Here is a 26,297-nt window from a genome sequence, read left to right on the forward strand (position 1 = left end):
ACCCCGAGAGATTGGGTAACACCAGCCCCCCCCCATCTCTACCCCGCTCCAAGAATACCCTCTTCACCCTCGGGGTCCTATGCGCCCAAACAAAGCTCATGATGCTGCTGGTCACCCTTCTAAAAAAGGCCCTAGGGATAAAGATGGGCAAACACTGGAAGAGGAACAAGAACCTCGGGAGAACCGTCATTTTGACGGACTGCACTCTACCCACCAACGATAGCGGCACCATGTCCCACCTTTTAAATTCCTCCTCCATCTGCTCCACCAGCCTGGTAAAATTAAGCTTATGGAGAGTCCCCCAACTCCTGGCCACCTGCACCCCCAGATATCTGAAACTCTTCACTGCCCTCTTAAACGGGAGCCTCCCAATTCCCTCCTCCTGATCTCCCGGGTGTACTACAAATACCTCGCTCTTGCCTTAATTTAGCTTATAGCCCAAGAAGCCCCCAAATTCCGCCAACAGCTCCATCACCCCCGGCATTCCCCCTTCTGGGTCCGCCACATACAACAGCAGGTCGTCCGCATACAGCGATACCCGATGTTCCTCCCCAACCCCGCACCAGACCCCTCCATCTCCCTGATTCCCTCAACGCCATAGCCAGAGGTTCAATCGCCAGTGCAAAGAGCAAGGGGGACAGGGGGCACCCCTGCCTGGTCCCAAGGTAGAGCCTAAAGTACTCCGATCTCTTTGCATTTGTAACTACACTCGCCATCGGAGCAAAAGAGCAGCCTCCAACATTTGATGAATCCCTCCCCAAATCCGAACAGCTCCAGCACCTCCCACAGGTACCCCCACTCAACTCTATCAAACGCTTTCTCTGCATCCAGCGCCACCATTAACTCCGCCTCCCCCTCCACTGCCGGCATCATGATAACATTGAGCAGTCTCCGCACATTTGTGTTGAGCTGCCGTCCCTTGACAAATCCTGTCTGATCTTCGTGTATCACCCCGGCACACAATCCTCTATCCTGGTGGCCAGGATCTTCACCAGCAACTTGGCATCAACATTGAGGAGCGAGATAGGCCTGTATGATCCACACTGCAAGGGGTCCTTATCTCGCTTTAAGATCAGAGAGATCAGTGTCCGCGACATTGTCGGGGGCAAAGCCCCCCCCCTCCCATGCCTCATTGAAGGCTCACACCAACAGGGGGCCCACCAGATCCGCATACTTTTTATAAAATTCCACCGGGAACCCGTCCGGCCCCGGGGCCTTACCTGACTGCATTTGTCCAATCCCCCTGACTAGCTCCTCCAACTCTATCGGCGCCCCCAGCCCCTCTACCAGCTCCTCTTGAACCCTTGGGAAACATAGCCTGTTCATGAAGCTCTCCATCCCCCCTCTCCCCACCGGAGGTTCCGACCGGTACAGTTCCTCGTAGAAGTCCCTAAAGACCCCATTTACTTCTGTCCCCTTCTGCACTACATTCCCACCCCCATCCGTCACTCCACCAATTTCCCTAGCAGCATCTCGCCTACGGAGCTGATGCGCCAACATCCTGCTTGCCTTCTCCCCATACTCATATACCGTGCCCTGCGCCCTCCTCCACTGTGGTCCACTTTCTGGTGGTCAACAAGTCAAATTTGGCCTGCAAACTACGCCGTTCCCCCAGCAACCCCTCCTCCGGTGCCTCCGCGTATCTCCTGTCCACATCCAGGAGCTCCCCCACCAGTCTCTCCCTCTCCTTCCTCTCCCTCCTTTCCCTATGGGCCCGGATGGAGATCAGCTCCCCCCCCGATCACTGCTTTCAGAGCCTCCCAGACCATCACCACCCGGACCTCCCCCGTGTCATTGGTATCAAGATACCCCTTAATACTTCTCCGGACCCTCATACACACCTCCTCATCAGCCAGCATCCCCACATCCAGGCGCCAGAGCGGGCGCTGGTCCCGCGCCTCCCCCATCTCCAGATCAACCCAGTGCGGAGCATGGTCTGAAATCGCTATGGCCAAATACTCGGCATCCTGCACCCTCAGGATCAATCCCCTGCTCAGGACGAAAAAATCTATTCGTGAATAAACCCTATGGACATGAGAGGAAAAGGAATACTCCCGCGCTCTCGGTCTCCCAAACCTCCAGGGATCCACCCCTCCCATCTGGTCCATGAATCCCCTCAGTACTTTGGCCGCCGCCGGTCTCCTACCCGTCCTTGAACTGGACCGGTCCAGTGGGGGATCCAGCACTGTGTTAAAGTCTCCCCCCATGATCAGGCCCCCTGCCTTCAGGTCTGGAATGCGGCCCAACAAGCGCCTCATGAAGCCAGCATCATCCCAATTCGGGGCATATACATTTACCAGCACCACCTGCTCTCCCTGCAGCCTACCCTTCACCATAATATATCTGCCCTCCTTGTCCGACACCACCTCAGCCGCCTCGAACGCCACCCTCTTCCCTACCAGAATCGCCACCCCCCGGTTCTTCGCGTCCAATCCTGAGTGAAAAACCTGCCCCACCACCCCTTCCTCAGATGAACCTGGTCCACCACCTTCAAGTGGGTCTCCTGGAGCACAGCCACGTCCGCCTTCAACCCCTTCAGATGAGAAAATACCCTAGTTCTCTTAACCGGCCCATTCAGCCCCCTCACGTTCCAGGTAATCAGCCGGATCAGAGGGCAACCCTCTCCCGCCGGCTAGCCATAGCTTATCGACTGCTCGCCCCAGGCCAGCTTGCCCCGCCCGACCCGCTGTTTCATTTGTAATCTATAGAGACTCCAGGCACAATTCTCAGACCACAATTCCAACCAGTGGCCATTTCAACTTCATATTTTTAATTCAATGAGTGAAACTCTCTCAAAGACCTTGGTGAAGGACTGTGCAAGCCACGTACCGCCATGGTTCACTTACTGTATTACCATTTTCACAAATCTTCATTATGGATTTGAAGGGCATCGACCTACGTCTCTATCACCATATATGAAACTATTTAAATTTGGTTTTATCCTGGATCAAATAAGTTCATTGTTCCTCGCAACTTTCAACTTAATTTCTTCAGCTGTAATTTAATGGGTAAGAGTCAAAACCAAAACCTAGGCCGGGATCCTCTGGCTGTTCACACCAGCGGGATTCTCTGACCCCTATGGCAGAGTATCGCTGCTGCGGGTTTCCCCAGTAGCGTACAGTGGCTTCAATGGGAATTCACACTGACAGCAGTGGAACCAGATAATCCCGCCGCCAGTTTGACTGTGTGAATTCTATCCTTTTTTGCTGTTAACACTTTCCTATGGTCTGTAGTAACTCACCCCTTCGGAAGCATCATGTGTCCTAATCGACCAATGGGAAACGAATGCGGGGATCTCTGTGCAGAGCTCAGTCTTTTGAGGCCAGTTGTGATCCTCGTGCTGAGAATGAAGACATAATTTATTGTACTCTGTATGTAGCTTATTTGATAAAGCATAGGAGTACAAAGCGAGCTGTAGAGACATTTATTAACACATTACATACATGAGCCTGGCTAGACCTAACCAGGTCCTCTCTCCTTTCTAGTCAGTCTCACACTGGCTGACCATTTATCCCATTGCTAGTAAACTACCTCACCCCCAAGGGGGAGCTTGCACTCTCAATGAGCACAGGGAAACAATCATCCTCAATTGGATGTGTCATATGCAGGTTATAACAGTTTTTTTTGGGGGGGGGGGGGGCAGCATGGTGGCACAGTGGGTTAGCCCTGCAGCCTCACGGCGCCGAGGTCCCAGGTTCGAGCCGGACTCTGGGTCACTGTCCGTGTGGAGTTTGCACATTCTCCCCGTGTTTGCGTGGGTTTCGCCCCCACAACCCAAAGATGGGCAGGGTAGGTGGATTGACCTTGCTAAATTGCCCTTTAATTGGAAACAATGAATTGGGTACCCTAAATTTATTTATTTTTAAATTACAGTTTTGTTTTGTTCATAAACCCTTTGTTGTTCGTTAGCCAACTTTTACATTTACTACATTGGCAGCGAGAAGACAACAGCTACTCAGATTGCACCAAATAAAAAGTTTTTGACAAATTGAATTGAGTCCAGCCTGAAAAACTAGCCATGCCTCTCTTCGAAAAATGAGAAGCTTTCAACACTGCTACAGAGGGAAGGGATCAGTATTTGCAGCGGTTGCAATATTGTTTCCATCCAAGCAAAATGGAGGAGAGAGGAAGAAAGTTATTTTTCTCCTGCATACTTGATGGGCCAAAGGAATTCTTCTGCACTGTATTTTTTCGGTCATTCTGCAATCTCATTAGCGGGTACAAATGGGTTTCTCAGTGGCCTCTCGTGGATTTCCTAATTCACCGTGGTGGGCACCAGCAGAAGATCCTGCAGGAAATTCATGTTGGTGGAAAACAGACTATTGGACTGCCCACAGAATCCCCCCCCCACCTTTCCCTTGCCATTGAATCCATCGGCAGAGGCATGGGGGAATTCAGCCCATCTTCCACAACTGCTAATTGATGCCATATCAGTTGTTAATTTTTAAATTTGACATTGATAAATTTTTGTCAGCCAGAAGGCATTAAGGGATATTGGGCGAAAGCAGGTACTTGGGAGTTAAGTTAAATGGTGGAATAAGCTTAAGGGCTGAATGGCCTCCTGCTGTCCTGTGTCTTTTTAACTACTGAAACAAGCTGGTGAGGCGATACTTCATTTAAAGCACCTACCATTGATTCTGTGCTACATTAGAATGTCAGCCCAGATTACTTTGATGTCGGCACTGTGGAGGAAGAACTGCTTGACATTTATAGTGCTGTAATGTAAAACCTGGGGCATGTGAAACAAGCCAGATCTGTTATTCAGTAAATTAAGGCACTATTACAGAAACTGGCTGCCATTGTCAGGTGCGGAGGGCGACAATATCAGGTCAGTAGGTTTTGGAAAGCTAATGCCAGTTTTACCAAACTCTGGTATCATATTGCATCTTGTGTTCAAGCACCTGAATAGATTGACTTAGAAACTGTAAGCTGCATCTGAACCCCATGCACTGAATCATAAGAAATTATGAAGAATTCAGTGCTGCAACTCCCCCTTCAGATCTTGTGCAGCCAGCTAATTTTTCCAGGGGAGAGTGACCCTCCACAACATAGTAGCTGCAATGATTGGCAACCAAGCAACAAAGGGTTTATTAACAGGCAAACTACATACAGAGCACCATAAATGTTGTCTTAATTCTCAGCCCGAGAATCAGATCTGGCTGCAAATGCCTGCGCTCTTCACTGAAAACCCCCGCGCTCGTCTTGCACTGCTGATCAGGTCACATGACCCTTCCAACGTACGCCTACTTAAAGGGGCGAGCTACTATGTCCCTCTCCCTTGAAGTCCCTTTTTTTTTTATAAATTTAGATTACCCAATTATTTTTTTCCAATTAAGGGGCAATTTAGCGTGGCCAATCCACCTACTCTGCACATTTTTGGGTTGTGGGGGCGAAACCCACGCAGACACGGGGAGAATGTGCAAACTCCACACGGACAGTGAACCAGAGCCGGGATCGAACCTGGGACCTCAGCGCCGTGAGGCAGCTGTGCTAACCACTAGGCCACCGTGCTACCCCATTAAAGTCCCTTATGACAGAATACATTGATAACTTATACGACTTTCAAAACATTAGCAATAATGAACAATTTTTAACATAGTTCATCAGAAATTCTTTCTGTCAGGGGACTTTCCCTGGGAGCGATGTAGCTCAACGGGTTGCGTTTCCATTGCAGAGGTAACTTTGGTTCACTGGAACGCTTTCTTGCAAGCTGTCCATCATTTTCCACTGTTTCCTCAGTTGCACTGGGAGCAACACATTGGCCTGCCACTAGCTGATCAACCAGTTCACACATTGGACCAACAACAACACTTCTTGCTGGCACAATTGGATCAGGCAGCAGCACTGGACTCTGGGACTGCACCTGTCTCCTCAAATGGTCTACGTGTTTCTTCAAAAACATGTCCTGCAGTGGCCCGGACTTGGTCAACAACGACTCCCGGGACCCAAACTGGTCCACTTCCAAAGTTCTTCACAAAAAACTGGATTGTGTATCTCAAATACTCTTTCCATATCTGTTGAATCATGGTTCATTTTCTGCCAATTCTGCCTGGTCTCCACTCTCCCTTCCAAACTTGGAAGTACCAGGCTCAACCAAACTCCCAGAAACCTAGCTGGAGCTATGCAACTAGTGCGGGTTGGTTCTGTAGGCTGACAGGAACCCTGCTGTCTTGGTTCCTAGGGACGCAGGTGGTTGCTTCTTCAGACCTGCCTTGAACATTTTAACTTCGTGTTCAGACAACCCATTTACGAGGGGTGATATGATGCGGTCCGAATATGTTTGATTCCATTAAACATCATGAACTGCTGGAATTCCATACTTGTGAACGCTGTTCCATTGTCCGATGCAAGCATTTATTTCCTCTGAAGCTTTCGCATTCATTCGTCCATGGAGTATGTTTAACGTTCGATAACAATGGGCCCCTATTAGTCTAGTACTTAATTTGGTGCTGTTATATTCTCAATATGCTACAAGGGACAAGATATAGAGGTGTCACACACTTGGACTTCTTACAAACACTATGCAAGGTTTATTAGGATATGTGTGGCGATTAGGAGCTGGGGGAAAGCAGTGGGAGCCTGGGGAGAGCGACGGGAGCGCGGGGAGAGCACGTGGAGCGGGGGAATATAGCACCTGGATCTGGGGGAAAGCGGCTAGAGCCAGGAGAAAGCATGGAGAACCAGGAGAATATGGTCGGTGCCGGGGAAAACCAAGGACGGACTTGAGCGGAAAGTGGGGAGAGATAGAACGAAGTGGGCACAGCGGGAATAATGTGCAGAGAACTGGGAAAAACACCTGGGGATAGCAGTCGGAACTGGGGGGAAATTAGGAGAACCAAGGGAAAGTGGCTGGAGCCATGTTAAAACCCTGGAGTCGGAGTCAGGAGAGAGCAGGAAGAATGGGGAGAAAGCAGGGAGAACCACGGGAAAGTGGCTGGAGATGGGGGAAAGTGTAGAGAACTGGGGGAAAGCAGCGGAGCCGAGGAAAATTGGGAAGATCTGGAGAATAGAGGCTGGAGATGGGGAAAAGTGTGGAAAAATGTTAGAAAGCCCCTGGAGCTATGTTAAAGCATGGGGAGCGGTGCTCCATGTACCCCAAAGTCTCTCTCCACCATCACAGTTTCCAGTGTTTGCAGCTCCTCAATTTGCAACCTGTTTATCTCCTATATTTTCTATAGTCAGGAGAGGAATAGCCTGTGATTGGAGGAGCAGTCCCATTCAGAAATCTTCAACCTCACAACCCGCATTTCTGGAATTTTGAATAACGTCCTCCCAGTTTGGGCCACATACAGGGACTTTGCAGACTACAATCCAGCTTGTAGGCTGTGTGTTGTACAGGCCTGTTAATACAATAATTTTTTTAAAAATTTGTTTTCAGGATGTGGGCGTCGCTGGCTGGGCCAGCAGTTGTTGCCCATCTCTAATTGCCCTTGAACTGAGTGGCTTGCTCGGTTAAGAGTCAACTGTACCAGACCAGGTAAGGACAGCAGATTTCCTTCCCTGACATTAATGAACCAGATTATTTTTTACGACAATCGGCAATGGTTTCATGGTCATCATTAGACTTCTTAATTCTAGATTTCTATTGAATTAAAATTTCACCATCTGCCATGATGGGATTTGAACCCAGGACTCTCAGAACCTTATCCCTGATTGCTGGATTACTATCCAGTGACAATACCACTACACCACCACCTCCACAGGTGACAGAGAGAATTTAGTAGCGGAAGTAATATTTCAAGTGAGGTTTACTTTGCACAAGTGAATTGTATAACCAAACTATCTTGATGGATTTCTCCCCAGTTGGGCCCCATTGCCACTCTACCTCACATTAATCACGCAATAGTGTAGCACTCAACCGCCAAGACCAGTCAAGTAAAGCACGTGGCGACCCTTGTGAGCAGCAATTCAAACATCACACTTGAACTCCTGCTTGTTTAGTCAAAAGGTTGTTGTTCCCAAATAAATATTTGAGTGAACAAGGCAGAATATAAATGTTTAAAAATATTGAAAAGGAATGACTATTGAGCATAAGATCGCGTAGCAGAATTGAATCACGATAGAGAATTTCTGTTGGATGAATAATGTTTGCCACAAGAGACCACGAGTGTAAGGGTATCAATGGGTTCAGCTCAAAGCATGCAGTCTTGTTGAATAAAATCATTCTCTGTACTAACATCTTGCTGTTGGCAACACCCAAAACTCATTGCTAGGCATCTGTGCAAGCTGCTGTGAACACAGAAATAAGAGTACAGTATTCTCTTGTTTATACATCTGAAAGGATTCAAGTTCACTCTTCATGGGACTCGCTGCTTTCCACCTATTGACATTCATAAGGCAGCTTAAATCATGCATAGAAGGCCTCAGGCATATCGAGCTCAGATAACAACTCATTCAACCCAAGAAATCAGAACAGGCCAATTGTCTTCATCAGAGCAGACTGTGAGCGAAAGCCTTCCAAGTCTCCACTCAAATGCTGGCTTTTGGAATGCACACAGGTAAGGGAAAATACTTACCAAAACGTATCATAGAATTTACAGTGCAGAAGGAGGCCATTTGGCCCATCGAGTCTGCAACGGCCCTCGGAAATAAACCAGTGTGTACGCAGACACTTTGATGGATAAATTACCTTCCTAACTATTTGATGAAGGGAGTCCTCCAAGGTTATTCATTATAGAATTAGAAATGACATTTTGAAGAAATAGCAATATTCCCTAACTGGAATTTAACACTTTCCGCCTGGTCCTTATATTACACTCACCTGCCAGTAGGATAACAACGTAGCTTTACTTTTCCTTCTTGGGGTGAGAGGTAGCAGGTTTTATTTTTGTACAATGATCTTGAATCAAGTTTCTATCCAGAAAAAAATAAAACATGGGCATTTGCCTTTGTAGCGAAGTCCTCTGCAGGCTATCTCCCAAATATGCTTCAACAACTCGCCAAAGGTTCTTCATTCATAATAGGAATCTTTACTATTGTCACAAGTAGGCTTACGTCAACACTGCAATGAAGTTACTGTGAAAAGCCTCTCATCGCCACATTCCGGCACCTGATCAGGTACACAGAGGAAGAAGTCCCAATGTCCAATTCATCTAACAAGCATGTCTTTTGGCACTTGTGGGAGGAAACCAGAGCACCCAGAGGAAACCCACGTAGACACAGGGAGAATGTGCAGACTCCACACAGACAGTGACCCAAGCCGGGGATCGAACCTGGAACCCTGGTGCTCTGAAGCAATAGTGCTAACCACTGTGCCACCATGAGGCTACTGGCACAAACGTACTGTAACAAGACAACAAATTGATACAAGGAGAAGGAAGAAGGCAAAATATTGAGTGAGAAAAACAGGAGGAAAGCAATAAAAGAACACAGAAATAAAAAAAATGAACAGTCTCAAAATGTGGCAATTAATAGTAGATGACAATCAGAATGTACGTCGTGCTTTGATTTTTCTCTGATCAGGAATCAAAACTTAAACACCATTATCGTGGTAACGAACCCACATCTGACTGTGTCAAAATCCTGTTCATAGCTTGATTTATTTCTCAGGATACTTTGCGATGCTGAGCAAGACCTAAAAGTGCTGGTGCCAGTCAGAGAACAGAATCCAAATTGTGTTAAAAGTAAAAACCGCAGGGCAGCACGGTGACACAGTGGTTAGCATTGCTGCCTACGGCGCTCAGGACCCGGTTCGAATCCCGGCCCTGGGTCACTGTCCGTGTGGAGTTTGCACGTTCTCCCAGTGTCTGCATGGGTTTCGCCCTACAACCCAACAGATGGGCAGGATAGGTGGATTGGCCATGCTAAATTGCCCCTTAATTGGAAAAAAAATTAATTGGGTACACTAAATTTATTTTAAAAAGAAAAAAAAAGAAAAGAAATAAATAAATAAAAGTGAAAACCGTGCATTATGAAGCTGCAGTATGAAGTACTTTATCATGGACCTCCTTGCCTTTACAAGGTTGGAATTGTGAACACTGCAATTGTACTAAGTGCAAAGCTTTTATGCAAACTCAGTAAGCTGGTTAATGAACCACTGGAATTCAAACCATCAACTCATGATTTTCCACAATCAAAAATATAACTTGAAAGTAGTGTAGTTATTACTTATTATTCTGTGGGTACAAAAATTAATGTTTTATATTTGCAATTGTTCAGATTGTTTGAAGAGCTCACTGTAGGATCTTTCCATCATCTACACGCTAATAAAAATATGAATAATTAAAAGACTGTCTTTTGCAATGATATCAATCTGCCTCCTTCTGAAGTCCTCAGATGTCAGTTTTCAGCCAGTTTGATTCACTCCATGTGATATCATGAAACAGCTGAAGGCACTGGATGCTGCAAACGCTACTGGCCCTGACAACATTCCGGCAATAGTACTGCAGACCTGTGCTCCAGAACAAGCTGCCACCCTAGTCAAGCTATTTCAGAACCGCTACAACACAGGCATCTATCCGGCAATGAGGAAAATTGCCCAGGCTTGTCCTGTACACAAAAAGCAGGACAAATTCAACCCAGCCACTTATCGCCCCATCAATCTGCTGTCGGTCATCAGCAAAGTGATGGACGGGTTTGTTGACAGTATATCAAGCGGACTTACTCAGGCGTAATCTGCTCAGTGACGGTTAGTTTGGGGTCCGGCAGTCTCACTCGGCTCCTGACCTCATTATGGCCTTCATCCAAACATAGACAAAAGAGCTGAGCTCAAGAGTTAAGAGTGACTGTCCTTGGCATCAAGGTAACATTTGAATAAGTGTGCCATCAAGGAGTCCTAGCAAAACTGGAGTCAATGAAAATCAGGGATAAACCTCCACTGGTTGGAGCTCAAAGAAGATGGGTGTGGTGGTTGTAGGTCAATCAACTCAGTCCCAGTGAGCAATGGTAATATAGTGGTGAGCATTGCTGCCTTCCAAGCAGTTGACCCGGGTTCGATTCCTGGCCATCGTAATAAAAAATTGGTTAAAATTTTGGGCAGCACGGTGGCGCAGTGGTAGCACTGCAGTCTCACGTCGCCGAGGTCCCAGGTTCGATCCCGGCTTCGGGTCACTGTCTGTGTGCAGCTTGCACATTCTCCCAGTGTTTGCGTGGGTTTCGCCCCCACAACCCAAGGATGTGCAAGGTGGGTGGATTGAACATGCTAAATTGCCCCTTAATTGGAAAAAATGAATTGGGTACTCTTAAATTTATTTTTTTAATAGTCAGTCCCAGGGGGCGCGATTCTCCAAAATGGAGACAGAGTGTTTGCGCCGTCGTGAACGCCGCTCCAGCCTCCCTTCCTGGTGCCAAATGGGTGCCTCGCCAACACGCGCATGCGCGGGGGACTTCATCAGCGCGCTGGCCCTGACACAACATGGCGCGGGGATTCAGGGGCCGGCCGCGCAACAATATAGGCCGGGGGAGGGGGGGAGGCCGGCCCGCCGATCGGTGGGCCCTGATCGTGGGCCAGACCCAATCGGAGCCCCACCCCCCTCACCAAAGGCCGCCCCCCCGACCCTTCGCGCAGAGTTTCCGCCAGCAGCGACCAGGTGTGGACGATGCCGGCGGCAATCTGCTTTTCCCGCTCGCCAATCCGGGCTGGAGAATCAGCGGCCCCGCCGCATAGAGCGGCCCGCGACCAGCGCAAATGGCGCCGATTCTCTGCACCTCGGAGAATCGCGCGCCGGCGTCGGGGTGGCGTGGCACGGTTGCGGCGATTCTCCAGCCTGGCGCGGGGCTCGGGGAATCGTGCCCAGGACATCTTCCTCAGAGGACCAATTATTTTCTGTGCTTCATCAATGATCCTCCCTCCATCATACAGTCAGAAGTGGGGATGTTCACTGATAATTGCACAATGTTCAGCACGATTCTTTACTCCTCAGATATTGCAACAATCCACATCCAGATGCAGCAAGAGCTGGGCCTCTCCCTGCCAGATATACCTTGTTGCACTATACCTGAGTGTCACTCAATGTCAAGATAAAAAGTCAAATTTGTCCCCTTTAAGTGGCACAGTAGCACAGTGGTTAGCATTGCTGCCTTACAGCGCTAGGGACCTGGGTTCAATTCTGGCCTCAGGTGACTGTGTGGAGTTTGCACATTCGCCCTGTGTCTGCGTGGGTTTCCTCCGGATGCTCCGGTTTCCTCCCACAGTCCAAAGATGTGCAGGTCAAGTGAATTGGCCATCATCAATTGCCCCTTAGTGTCCAAAAGGTTAGATGGGGTTACTGGTTTATGGGGATAGGGTAGGGGCCTGACCCTATGTGGGGTGCCCATTCAGAGGGTCAATGCAGACTCAATGGGCTGAATGGCAGCCTTCTGCACTTTAGGAATTCTATGAAGAACCAGTAAAGTCCCAAAGCAGATTAAGCTTTATGAATGTAAAACATGTGACCAAACAGTTCTCTCGCCAGACACAATTTAAATGCCCTTCCTTCAGGTTGTGTGCAAGAACCAAGTTGAAAGATGAATTTGTAAAGAATACAGAAAACCCCCTATGGGGAGAGCGAGAGATAACTTTGACCTACATTGACATATTATTGAATATCATGAAGGGAGATCTGGCTTCAAAGTGAGCACATGTATTTCACAAGGCTGATCATATGAAGACCTAGTTTACACAGTCAGCCTATTGTACACTATGTAAAATGCCACAGTAGCCTAGTTATTAGCAAACTCAGAGGGACTGAATGTTTAATCTCACCATGAGTTCAATAAATCTGGTAATTTGTGACCTACCACCAGCAGAATGATCATGAAAGCAATTGGATTATTGTAAAACCTTAACTCGTGTACTGAAATCCTTTAGAGCAGGGTGTTCAAAGTGTGGGTCGCGGGTGGTTGCAAGTGGTGTTGGGAGGGTCACTGAGCGATCAGTGTGGCATTCCCACGGTGGTCCCGATCACAGGAGAAGTGCCCAACAGCTGCTAACAGCATTTAAACTGAGCATGGTGGCTGCTGCTGGCTTTAAAATGAGAATAAAGTGAGGCTGAGTGCAGTCTTCTGACCATAAACAGCTGCAGTGTGAAGGTCATGCGCCCTGCATGTAGACTTGATGTCAAGCACCCTGTACGTATGTGCTTTTAGCGCCAAATCACGGAGGAGAGCTTCTTCCATTTTCTAGCTTCTAGCAAGCAAGGCAAGAAGATGGTGAAGATTAATCATTTTCTTACAATCGTACAAGCATGGGATGGCCAGAGACACATATAGGCAGTGTGCCTACTGACCAGGATCTCACATCTGATTCTCCTAGAGAATTGCTCAGGAGAGTCCACGGCAGGACAGAGCAATGCTCGTTTTAACTCTGAACAAAGCTCCAGGGTCTCTGGTGAACAGCCTGCAGAGAAGAAACTTGAATTGGGAACAAAGCAATATAAAGATGATTTCTTGAGGTATGGTTTTGTCAATTGTGCCAATGCAAATAATGATGCAAAGCCGATGTATGTTATATGCAGGAAATGACTGGCGAATGAATGGGTTTCAGATTCTGAAAGGGAAGTGGTGGGTGAAAAATTACTTTTGAGATTGAGACCTCAGAGTATTTATTAATTTGTAGCTGACTCCAAATGAAAAGATTAAGATGCTGTACCTGACCTATGACAGCACATTAAAAACACTCCAAAAGTCCATGAGACTGTCAAGATTTTGGAGTAGCATCCGCTAGGTGTATCCACTGCTAAGTAAAACAAACATGTTGTTGTTATTGTCTTTCACAAAGACATACATGTGCGAGGCTGGGTTTTCCATTCTCACAAAGATGAAGATAGCCCAAAGGAATTGGCTCAAATCTGCACCTGAAATGCTCATTGCTCTCTCCTGTGAACCTGATTGGAGTGAGATCGTGTGGACCAGGCAGGCTCCACTTTCGCACTGAAGGCAAGTGAACATGGCTTGTGTCATGCTATCCCTACCTGGTCTGACCTGCACTTGACTCTATTTGCAAGGTCGATAATAGATTTTTACTGCCCCCAGGTTAATTAGGGATGAGCAGTAAATATTGATTTACCATTGCCATTCACAACTCCCCAAAAAACTTCTGTCATTATACAATAGTGTACCTACAATCATACCTGGCACAAAGGAAGATGGTTGTGGTGGTTTGAGGTCAACCATCTCAGCTCCAGGACATCATTGTAGGAATTTGTCAGGGTTGTGTCCTCGGCCAAATCAGCTTAGCTGCTTCATCAATGGCCTTCCTTCTATCGCTATCGTAAGGTCAGAAGTGGGGGATGTTCACCGATGACTGCACAATGTTCAGCACCATTTGTGACTCCTCAGACAATGAAGCAGTTCATGTCCAAATGCGGCAAGACCTGGACAATATCCAGGCATGGGCAGACAAGTTAGAATTAACATTGTGTCGCACAAATGCCAAGCAATGACTAACACCAACAAGAGAGGAACTTTCGGTGGTCTGAGGGAGCCTCTGGCTTAGCCAAAACAGTGCTGCGGCCCTTAATCCAGAAGTGCTGTCCCTGAACTTGGCACCCAATACTTTCACCATGGGCTGGGGACGTTGGGGGTGGGGGGGGGGGGGGAAGGTTAATTTGTAAATTCATGGTTCACAGGACTGAAAGATTCTGTCAGTAGCCAATGACGAGCCGCCTCTGCCATTGGAAAACACAACCATCGGCAGGCCCGGAAAATCCCGCTCAAAGGCTTCATTGAGAACATACAGTGCAGGAGGCCATTCGGCCCATCGAGTCTGCACCGACCCACTTAAGCCCTCACTTCCCCCCATCCCCCTAAGCCAATAACCCCTCCTGTCCTTTTTGGTCACCAAGGGCAATTTATCATGGCCAATCCACTTAACCTGCACGTCTTTGGACTGTGGGAGGAAACCGGAGCACCCGGAGGAAACCCACGCAGACACGGGGAGAACGTGCAGACTCCGCACAGACAGTGACCTAGCAGGGAATCGAACCTGGGACCCTGGCGCTGTGAAGCCACAGTGCTATCGTCTTGTGCTACCGTGCTGCCCAAATTTGCAGCCCAAATCTTTCAGTCCCGTGAACCATGAATTTACAAATTAACCTCCGCCCCCCCCAACGTCCCCAGCCCCTGGTGAAAATTTACCTCATTAAACATTTGATTTCAATTCAAATTCACTAAGTCACTGAGTGTCTCAGACAACTTGCATGCTCTTCCTTCCTCCTTTCATAGCAGACTGAATCTTGATGCAACTGGCGTAGATTTGGTCACAACAGTTGCGGTGAAGCAAGTCTCTCATAATTGTTTGTGGTCCAGTAAAATGTATTTGGTTCCCAACTCCAAAAAAAGGTTGGATATTTCTGATCAAAATCCTCACGTGGTGTTGCCATGCAGAAACATTTTTGTACAGGACACAGCACCCCTGGTGTGTGAACAGTTAGTTGCACAAATCTTGGTTTTTCAGAAAATGAACAATTTTAATTGGACAATGGCAGCTTGGTCTAATGTATAATCTCAATTGGTGGCGCCACAAGCCATCTGCATGCCTTCCTAAAAGCCATGTAGAAAACGATACTTATGCAAACAAAATATTAAATATCTGATCAATATCAGGTTTAACAAGTGTATGACTCATTAAGTCATTCTTGATAATATTCCTTCTTTGATCGTTGTAACCATGAGGCTCCAACACTGATTGATAGTGACCTTAAAGCAATCCCACAGTGATATCTTAATCAAATCAATTGCGACAAACTGTACTGCAGATAGCGACAGCGAATTGGAACTCAAACTTAATGATCAAAGATAAGAGGAAGAAAGTATTATCAGAGTGATGCATGAATCAATTATTTCGCAAAGTTGCAGTGTGCATATAAATAAAGTTGTGCCGCTGTGAAACATGATTATGCCAAAACAATTGGAAATTTATTGTTCATTATTCGGGATGCTCATTGTTGGGTCTTTTAAGATAAAGAGGGAGGCAAGAAAGCAGTGCTTTGTTGTTTCAAAAAATGTTTGAAGTGAGACTGATCTGAAGATCGAGCTCAAAATGGCAGCTTTGGGGACAAATTAGCCTCGACCCATGTTCCGCTCCAGAGTCGTAGCTGTGTGAAATGTAGTCGAGGCTGTTGGCCTACAGGGTGCATTGGACAACGTGGTTGGGAAGACTGGGTGAGCTTAAACCAGGACCATGGAGACATAGGGAGTGCACTTCTTCCATCTGGCTCTACAAAAAAGCATTTTAAAAAATTTAACTTAAAAAAGCATATTAATCACTCGTTGTTGAAAAATTGGCACCTCGGCAAGTATTCCATGGGGAACAAAAGGCGCTGAGGACTCAGGTTCGATCCTGGCCCCGCGTCACTGTCCGTGTGGAGTTTGCACATTCTCCCCATGGCTGCGCGGGTCTCACTCCCACAACCCAAAGATGTGCAGGAGAGGTGGATTGTCCACGCTAAATTGCCCTGAATTGGAATATGAGGTAAAATGTTCTGCATTCCCTGTAAATCCACTTCCCCCCATTTATGATGTTCTTTGGTGTATATTTTCAGACTATGATTATTAGAAAATAAAATATTTTTAAATTTACAATTGGCATCAGAGACCCTATGGGAGATATGACCAGGCGATTTAAAAAATATGTCTCATCCAGTTGGGTGAGACAGTGGCCGTCAGAATATCTGATATTACATCAACACATTGCTAGTTTCTGTTTATCATTTCTTATTCTCCAAGAAAGTTTTCCAATAAATTACAATTAATAATATGCAGGGAGACAAGTTTTTGGCTGCTCACAAGTGAACTCAGCATAAAAGTTTTTAACTGTAGGCTGACATGTCTTTGCTTTTGAAAGCTTTGTGTTAATGTATGTTAATGTTCCTATTCCTCATCAATAATAATGTCTCCCAATCTACTTTCTTTTCACAGTTACTTTATGCAATTTAATAGCCTTGATCCAAGTCCAATTGTTGGATCAAAGCCACCGAAAAATATTGATAGCAAAAAGGGAGGACAAGGCAGTGAATGAGTGAGTGTGTGTGAGAGAGAGAGAGGGGCGGGGGCAGGACAACCAATACAAAGGGGATGAAAAGAGAACAAAAACAATAGCTGCTTGTCCATTATGTGGGACAGTTTTTGAATGGTAGAGAACATGGGAGGCAATGCTATGACCCAGCATTCCCAATGGCAAATGTCCCATGCAGTCTGTGATTCTTAATCCATTGGCGAACACCATTCCGTGCTGGGAGCATCAGATTATAGGATCACCACAGAGGACCAAAGCATCAGTGCTAGTGCCCTGCAACACTAGGAATAGCTGGAACTGGGGAGCCTAGGCAGATCAGAGTGGACATGAGGACTAAAGGCACATGTCATGATTGATTTTCTGACCAATTGGCTGCCGCACACACGGGAACTCTCATGGTTCCCTCTGTTGTGATATGCTGCTTCAGATAACACAGGCTGCTACTTGATGCAGTCTTAACTAAAGGATGCTCCAGACTCTGAAATGAGTTCAACGTGTTTATTGAAGTATTAACACAGTTCTCAAATGAGTTCGACTCTCTGCTAATCTAACTGCAGTAGCTCAGTCTAACTGTACCAGCTTGCTCTAAGCCACATGCTGGGGCGTGATGCTGCTGATCAACCCTGTCGAACGCTCTCGATGTCTGTCTGTGGAAAGAGGCAGGGTGTGAATGCCTCATCCCTTTTGTAGTGTTTATGTCATGCCCCCTTGTGGTGATGCAACCTCTGAATGTCCTGACTGCCCATTGGTTGTGTCCTATTCTGAATGTTCATTGGTTGCATGTTTGCATATCATGACACCCTCAGCAGGCAAGGTCTAACAAAGGGTCTATGGTGGGAAGGTGGAAAGTGGTGTCAACTAACTTTTCAATTTCAAATTGTTGTGTAACGTTGAATGAATGTTTAGCCCATAAACAGTTTCATCATGTTTTAAGACTCTTTGGAAGAAAGACTTTAAGATCTTTAAATGCAGATAAAATTCAGTGTTGCATTCATTCAGTTCTGTGATGTAAAAGCCACCAGGTTATGTGAATGATGACAATACAGGATGGCCATTTTGTCAGGCGCTACCATATAATCCAGCCAAACAGAAAAAGGTGGCACCCTGTTCAGCATATTCACTGACAGTATCTGACAATTTCTGTGATATAACTGCCTTAGGGACGCAAGGACGCATCTGCAACTGAATGTAGTAGTTGCCATCTGTACTAACTGCATTATTTAACTGCACTGGTACTGATTAACATTTGCTGTAACCTATGGTAATGGACTCTTGGGTTTTACATGTCTGCTGTGTTCTGACAGACGGGCCACCGTCCCAGCTAGCAAAAACAAGGCTGTTTAATTTTTAATACAGCACATGTTCGATTGACTATACAAACAAAATTAGCAAAATTGAACTGCACAATAAGCTCTGTTAAAATTATAGGATTCCTTTATCTTTGTGTGTCAATTCTGACACCTCTAACAAATTAAATGAAAATGGTTACTCGGCTCGGTTTCAATTCTAATTGGATCATTTTTCTTTTAAAAACCATTGATATGAAGAAAAAAATGTTTCCACATAGCTTGCAATATTAAATGTACTCATGGAAGCAGGCTTTCTCTTTTCATTATTGGGATTATGCTGAAAAGGAATCCTGGAATCAAACTATATTTTTAGGAAGTGCACAAATTTGAAATCCGATGGAATGGTTAGAATAAACAAGTTAAACCAACTCAGATAAAATAAAGCACTCCAGAGCTATTATTTTTTTTTTAAATTTAGATTACCCAATTATTTTTTCCAATTAAGGGGCAATTTAGCGTGGCCAATCCACCTACTCCGCACATTTTTGGGTTGTGGGGGCGAAACCCACGCAGACACGGGGAGAACATGCAAACTCCACACAGACAGTGACCCAGAGCCGGGATCGAACCTGGGACCTCAGCGCCGTGATGCGGTTGTGCTACCCACTAGGCCACCGTGCTGCCCTCCAGAGCTATTATAGTGCAGTATTGCAAAGCCTATTAGACCATTGCCCCTTTTAAAAAACATTTAGAGTACCCAATTCTTTTTTTTAAATTAAGGAGCAATTTAACACGGCCAATCCACCGACTAGACACATGTTTGGGTTGTAGGAGTGAGACCCAAACAGACACGGGGAAAATGTGCAAACTCCGCACGGATATTCCAGGTTCTCAGCATCGTGAGGCAGCAGTGCTAACCACTGCGCCACCGTGCCGCCCACCATTGCCCCTTTGTTAAAGTGTACCAAAGTTTGGATACATTTAGGGTGCAATTCTCCAAAACAATTTCTAAGTGTGGCCTCTGGTAGGAAACAAGGTGCGATTCGTGACAGGTTGCTGGGCGTAAGCCACATTGCAATCCACCCACACTTAGAAATTATTCTGTGGGGTTGGGGGTGAACTGCGCCGTCAAGGAGGGAAGCGGGACCTGAGGATGCCAGCAGTCCAGTAAGGGAACCCTGATCTCAGATTAATGTTAAGCCCCCACCCCATTCTCATTGACAAAGACCCTCCAACACACAACTGCTGGTACCAGCGACTCCCCCCTGGTGAGCGGTGCCCTGCTATGGGGCTACCAAATGTCCTCCCTTATGCCGCCTTCAGGTCCCATCCCTTGGCAGTGCCAGGTTGGTACTTCCAGCCTGCCGGGGGCCACTATGTCCCCGATCCCACCCTTGGGCTACAATGGCCTCTGCACTACCACAACCCCCCCCCCCCCCCCCCCCCCCCCCCCCCGGCATGGTCATCACATCTTGTTTCCGATTCTGGAGACCAGACTGGATTCGCGCCGGTTTCAAGCTATAGGTGTGATAATTTCAGGGGCCGGGAGAGCCCCGCTTCAAACAGATCCTGCATAATTAAACGAGGATTTAAGTATGCTAATCTGGTTCATACACAGCGACGAACCAGATCACACCAGCTGGAGTGGCCGGGAGCATTGGAAAACATATGGCACCAACGCAAACCCTGTTTTGAGTCTCTCCCAGACTTCTCCTGACATAGCGGGATTTGCGCTGGGCGCAACACGGTCAGAGAATCACCCCTGTAAATTTAAATGCTTCTCTTCTTAAATTTGCTTCCACTTTCAGCTTTTTCAATACTACGTGGGGTCGCCGCAATGCAGCTCCATCAGCTTTCATCCCAACTATTGATTTTTGGATACGGTGGGTGGTTTTATAGCTGATGTCCTCCGTGCTGCTGACTCTTCCCATTTGGCTGGGGACTGGCATCAATAGCTGCTGCCCTGCCTGCTCCAGTGGCTGGGTCCTTCTGTGGCCTGCAAGTCCAGAAGTGAGACTGGCACCTGTGGGCATCCAACTCAAGAGGCAGGAGAACTACCAAACATGCCACTTGCTCCTCTTCTTAAAAAGAGGGCCAAATTTCATTCTGAATTCACATAGTGCCACCATCCATGATCAATTACAAGTTTCCTATCATCAATAGAACATCACATCGGGAGTCCAGCGAACCACGCCCATATGTTCTGGGCATGCCCAGCACTGGAAGAATTCTGGAAGGGGGGTGGCGAGGACGGTGTCGAGGGTGGTTGGATCCAGGGTCAAACCAGGGTGGGGACTCGCGATTTTTGGAGTTGCGGTAGAGCCGGGAGTGCAGGAGGCAAAAGAGGCCGGTGTCCTGCCCTTTGCGTCCCTAGTAGCCCGACGAAGGATCCTGCTACAGTAGAAGGATGCGAGGCCCCAAGTGTGGAGACCTGGATCAGTGACATGGCGGGATTTATAAAATTGGAAAGGGTCAAATTTGCCTTGAGAGGATCAATACAAGGGTTCTATAAATGATGGCAGCCTTTTCTGGACTTCCTGGCTCAAAGATAGGTATCTTGGTCAATAACAGCAGCAACCCGGGAAGGGGGGGGGTGTTCCTTATTGTAGTTTCTATTCTGTAACTTTATATTGTGTTAATTTGTGTTGCTAAAATGCTGTGTTGTTCATGGAGTGGGGCGAATGTTTATGATTGCTAATATTATTGTTATTTTTGGTATTTTACTATGGTGCGTTATTGTTGTATAAATTCAAAATTTTTCAATAAAAATTATTTAAAAAAAAAATAGAACATCACATCACGGTGCATGTCGCTGCACATTCCTCTGTGTACAGAGCTCATAACTTGCATTGCAAGGTCATTTAGCAGATGACAATGGCCCTTTGAGCATACTGTGCCAGTGTGCTGTAACATGAAGTCTACCAGAAGCGTGTCAATCATCCTATATTCACAAACTGAAGTATCACTAATTCACAAGGGTATCTTGTACTTGTGTGAGCATCAATTTACTTTGTTAATTAGATTTTCTTTCCCTTTTGCCAGATAACTGACACAATGGATCCTCCATCAGCTGAAGAATGCAGGTCAAACTTGTGCCAGAGGCTTCTCCATAATCATGTCTTTTCACACAGCGACAGTATTATTCCAAAGGTATTGCTGAAAAGTGCAAAATGTTGTCAAAGCTCTTCATCTTGCAATCATCAGGACAGACACCAGAACGCCAAATTTCAAAAGGAAAACCTATTTATATTACACAACAAAAGGCTGCTGATTGGTTGGCAAGGATGCTCTGATTGGTCGCGGTGAAGCCATGGAGTGCACCAGGGAACAGTTATCGCCCAATCCCTTGTTTTCACTCAAAAAGGGCAAGTTTATTCTGATTGGTTGAGGGGTTTCCTTGTGGAATGCAGCAGCAATGGTTGTCCCTGATAATCTTAAAATGGTTGTTCGTGGAATAGCATACCTGGCAATAGATAGGGTGGGCCTAGATAGGGTCTCAAGAACCATCTCCTGTCCTCCAACCCCACACAGAGCTTTTCATTTCACCAATTATAGACTCCTGTGCATCTCCCCTCCTTGTGCTCCATTACTGACAGCCATGCCATTAGTCCTCCAAGCTCCCTGTTCAGAATTCTCTCCTTAAGTCCTTCGCCTGCCCATCTTCCCTCAGGAATCGTAGAATTTACAGTGCAGAAGAAGACCATGCGGCCCATCGAGTCTGCACTGGCGCGTGGAAAAAGCACCCCACCCAGCCCACACCTCCACCCTATCCCTGTAACCCAGCAAGCCCACACAACCTTTTTGGACACTAATGGCAACTTAGCATGGCCAATCCACTTAACCTAGAACATAGAACAGTACAGCACAGAACAGGCCCTTCGGCCCTCAATGTTGTGCCGAGCCATGATCACCCTACTCAAACCCACGTATCCACCCTATACCCGTAACCCAACAACCCCCCCCCCCTTTAACCTTACTTTTTATTAGGACACTACGGGCAATTTTAGCATGGCCAATCCACCTAACCCACACATCTTTGGACTGTGGGAGGAAACCGGAGCACCCGGAGGAAACCCACGCACACAGGGGGAGGACGTGCAGACTCCACACAGACAGTGACCCAGCCGGGAATCGAACCTGGGACCCTGGAGCTGTGAAGCATTTATGCTAACCACCATGCTACCCTGCTGCCCTTTTCTTGTGCAAAAAAGAAAGTTAACCTTTCTTATGAGGAAAGGCTGATGGACTTGAGGTTGTTTTCGTTAGAGAGAAGAAGGTTAAGAGGTGACTTAATAGAGGCATACAAAATGATAAGAGGGTTAGATAGGGTGGACAGCGAGAGCCTTCTCCCGCGGATGGAGGTGGCTAGCACGAGGGGACATAGCCTTAAATTGAGGGGTAATAGATATAGGACAGAGGTCAGAGGTGGGTTTTTTACGCAAAGAGTGGTGAGGCCGTGGAATGCCCTACCTGCAACAGTAGTGAACTCGCCAACATTGAGGGCATTTAAAAGTTTATTGGATAAGCATATGGATGATAAGGGCATAGTGTAGGTTAGATGGCCTTTAGTTTTTTTCCATGTCGGTGCAACATCGAGGGCCGAAGGGCCTGTACTGCGCTGTATCGTTCTATGTTCTATGTTCTACATCTTTGGACTGTGGGAGGAAACCGGGGCACCCAGAGAAAACCCACGCAGGCATGGGGAGAACGTACCGGCTCCGCACAGACAGTGACCCAGCTGGGAATCGAACCTGGGACCCTGGAGCTGTGAAACAACTGTGCTAACCACAGTGCTACTGTGGTGCCACCTATCATATCATTAACTACTCTTCAGCAAAACCTTTTGGTTACTCCTCCTTCTTTTGCCTGCCATTGATTTTTTTGCCTAAACATAACGCTGTGAAGTGCTTCAGAATGTTGCATTCTTTTCATGGTCTTAGCAGGATTACCCTACCTGATTCCTCTAGCCTACGCCATGCATATCACAAAAAAGGTCATGCCTGGTGTCATGTGTCAGAGTAGGTCAGAGATTCTGAGTACTTGAGTACAAAGGATCTTTCAGCAACAGATGAACTACAGTTTGATTCAGGCTAGGTACTATTTAATCTTTTAACCTTTTAAGTCAAATTGCATGGGGAGGAGGCACTGATTCTAGGCAGAATTTCATTTTAGAAACACACTCCATTGGGGGGCTCGTTATATGCGTTGTTACGGATCCGGGGGGGGGGGGGGGGGGGGTTATTATTGTTCTTATTATTGTTTTGCTGTTATACATTTTTCAAAAATTTCAATAAAAATTATTTATTAAAAAAAAAGAAACACACTCTATTAATATCATGTTTCTGGTCTGTTACAGCAGTAGGCCAATCAGCGCCTTGAACCTGTTCCATGATTCAACTAGATCATGGTCAATCTGTGCTTCAACTCCATGCACAGACCTCTTGCTCCATCTCGCTCGATACCTTTATCTATCAACAGTCTACCTATCTCAGTCCTGAAAATTCAATTGGCCCAGCATCCATAGCCTCTTGGGCGACAGAAGTAAGAAGGCATATCACAATCCGTGAGCGAAGAGGAATATTTTATGACTTTACAATAACAGAGTAATAAAAAGAACTGCAGTGTAAACAGGTTACACAAAGCTGCCCTATTGCGTCAATGAGTAAACACTGTTGCAATAAGCCACATAAACTAAGTTCCATCCCTATTGTATAGTAAATTATTTTACCTCAGGTGGGGTAGCATTTGATGCAATAAAGATTGTCTCAAAAGCTGGGATTTAACACGGAGGTGGTGACCGACATCCACAGGCTGTAAAGTCGGAGGCGACCTTGCCTCTGTCAGCACTGGAAGCCACGACCGAATTTTACGGTCATCAAGCAATTAATTGCAGACGGATGTAGCTTCATGCCTAAACAGCTCCCTCCTGCAAGGAAGGACATTCCACCACTCCAAGGGCGGTTGGGCAATCAGAGAGCCAGCAGATCTTCAATCTCAGCAGTGCCACTAGGAGCGTTTGCCACTGCTGGGTCGAGAGGAGGCCCAGGACCAGGAGAAATGCAGGAGGCCTGGAGTAAAAATAATTATGGTGGGCTATAATTTTTCGGAGGGATGTTTCCGCAACCTTGTGAAGCAATTTTAAAATATAATTATTTTTCCATCAGTCAATATTTGAACAGCCTGCTAAAAAGAATAGTGAAAAGCAGCATTGCTGTGATTTTGCTGAGCATCAAAATATTCAGAAAAATATAAACTTAAACAACTCCATTATTCGTGCATTTAAAAAAAAACTCAAGGTGCAATCTCTTCAAACCTGTCCATCTTTTATTAATGGGCTGATTGATTCGTCCCATCCTGGCTGAATTGAAGGAAATGCGAACATTACAATGCTCATATTTATATGCAGTCAACAATTTTGACCTATTTTTCTTGTCAACCATCATCAACCTCATCGGCAAAACCAGAGAGATCCTTCCTCGTGCACAGGCAGCATGTCAGCTGCTTTTCTTTAAGGTGGGTTTTTCGGTTTTGTTTTAAAAATGCTGCCTAGACTGTGGGCACAAACGGCGACGTTGCCGCAAAAGCTCACGTGATTCAAAAAACGTGAATCGCGTCGACGAGATCGGATTTTGCCCGGCCTTTGCTGGTGATGTAGCAAAACCTTGAAGGGCTTCCCCACCCGCATGTTCCCCCCACATTAAAAGCTCCCTTCTTGCCAATGTGATGTTTACAAAAGCATTTGAAGAACGTGACCCAGGTGAAAGGAACTCGCCGGGGGCGCAAAGATATGTGTAGTCGGGCCCGGGGGAGAGGAACGCGCTAGAGAGGTACCCTGGAACTCCCCCTGGGAAGCTCCATTGGGGAGTGGGTCGCCACAGTGGGCATGTGTGTGCGCGTTTGCGTGTGTGACGGGTGGTGTTGACTCAGTATTTGTGCCCAGGGCCAGGTGGGGTTGCACTGATGCTCATCAGGGGTGAGGGGATGGGGGTTGACCCGGTGCTTTTGCGTGTGGGGGTGTTGCCCCAGAATTTGTTTGGGGGGCAGGTTGCCCCAGAACCTGTTTCCGGGAGTGGGAAGGTTTCCCCCAGTTCTCATGTTGGGGGTGGATGTCCTGGTACTCGTGGGGTGGGGGGGGGGGAGGGGGGGGAGAAGGGGGATGGGTGTTTGCCAAGGTACGTGTAGCGGGGGTTGCCCTGTGTGTGTGTGTGTGGGGGGGTTTCACCGTATCCATTGGGGAGAGGAGTTTTTATTGCGCAGTTTGAGGTGATGAGGTCCCGCCCCGCTACTCTGATGGAGTGGGTCAGGTCACAGAGTGCCGGTAGATCTGGAGAGAAAACTGGGCTGTGCAACTGTACTCAGGTTTTCTCACCTCAGCCAACACTCTGTGTGCATTGTGGAAAATTCCACCCCCCCCCCCCCCGACCGATTTCCTAATTTCATTAATATCTGGTATGATGTCTTGTGAACGTAAAAAAACCTGACAGCCAAGGACTGCAATGAACATATGTGATTTGGAAACTACTTTCTATCAAATTTAAACCACCATGTGAACATTGGCCACACTTGCAAATCTGAACACCAACACTTCTGATAGTTTTCACAATAAATTCTATAGTGTTTCTGATTAAAAATGCCATCACATAGCCAGTCGTTTAAAGACATGTTTGAGTTCGGTTATCCAGTGTACTGTCCACAATGGAACTGAGCAAAACAATAAATTAAGTTGGGACAAGTTGGGTTTATCAGCAGGGGTATTGGTTGCTGCAGTATATTTGGCATCAACCGATGTTTCCATTCCGAACTGCCACCAGGCAATTCATACTCAAAAATATATGAGTGCATATTAGTTAAAGTCTAAAATCTTCCATGATCCCACACATCCCACTGGAGTGTTACTTTGGGCTGCAGTAGAGTGCTTAAGTTGGAGTTTGGTGACTTGAGGGAGTTTGGTGATGAGCGAGTGAGGCGCTCCTTTCATTTACTTAGAAAGGCAAGTGGAGGCCTTGCAGCGGGGACCTTTTGGAGGTGAGGTCACAGTTCAGAAAGTGACACGGGTTCAACAGAAACAGCTGATT

General features: G+C 46.8%; 1 protein-coding gene across 9 annotated transcripts in view; it reads right to left on the reverse strand.

Moving 5' to 3' along the window:
* The window catches only part of auts2a (activator of transcription and developmental regulator AUTS2 a), a 1,338,783-nt gene that overhangs the window by 284,507 nt on the left and 1,027,979 nt on the right, over positions 1–26,297 (reverse strand). For 7 of the 9 annotated variants that reach the window (XM_038814055.1, XM_038814058.1, XM_038814057.1 and 4 more), the window contains one exon: positions 3,242–3,340. The exons of the other annotated variants lie outside the window; for them this stretch is intronic. In XM_038814055.1, coding sequence (XP_038669983.1) covers positions 3,242–3,340 — 99 coding nt within the window. The remainder of the gene's footprint in view (positions 1–3,241; positions 3,341–26,297) is intronic. 9 annotated transcript variants of the gene reach the window in all.

The sequence above is a fragment of the Scyliorhinus canicula genome, chromosome 12 (genome assembly GCF_902713615.1).
Source record: "Scyliorhinus canicula chromosome 12, sScyCan1.1, whole genome shotgun sequence".
NCBI classification, from domain to species: Eukaryota; Metazoa; Chordata; class Chondrichthyes; order Carcharhiniformes; family Scyliorhinidae; genus Scyliorhinus; species Scyliorhinus canicula.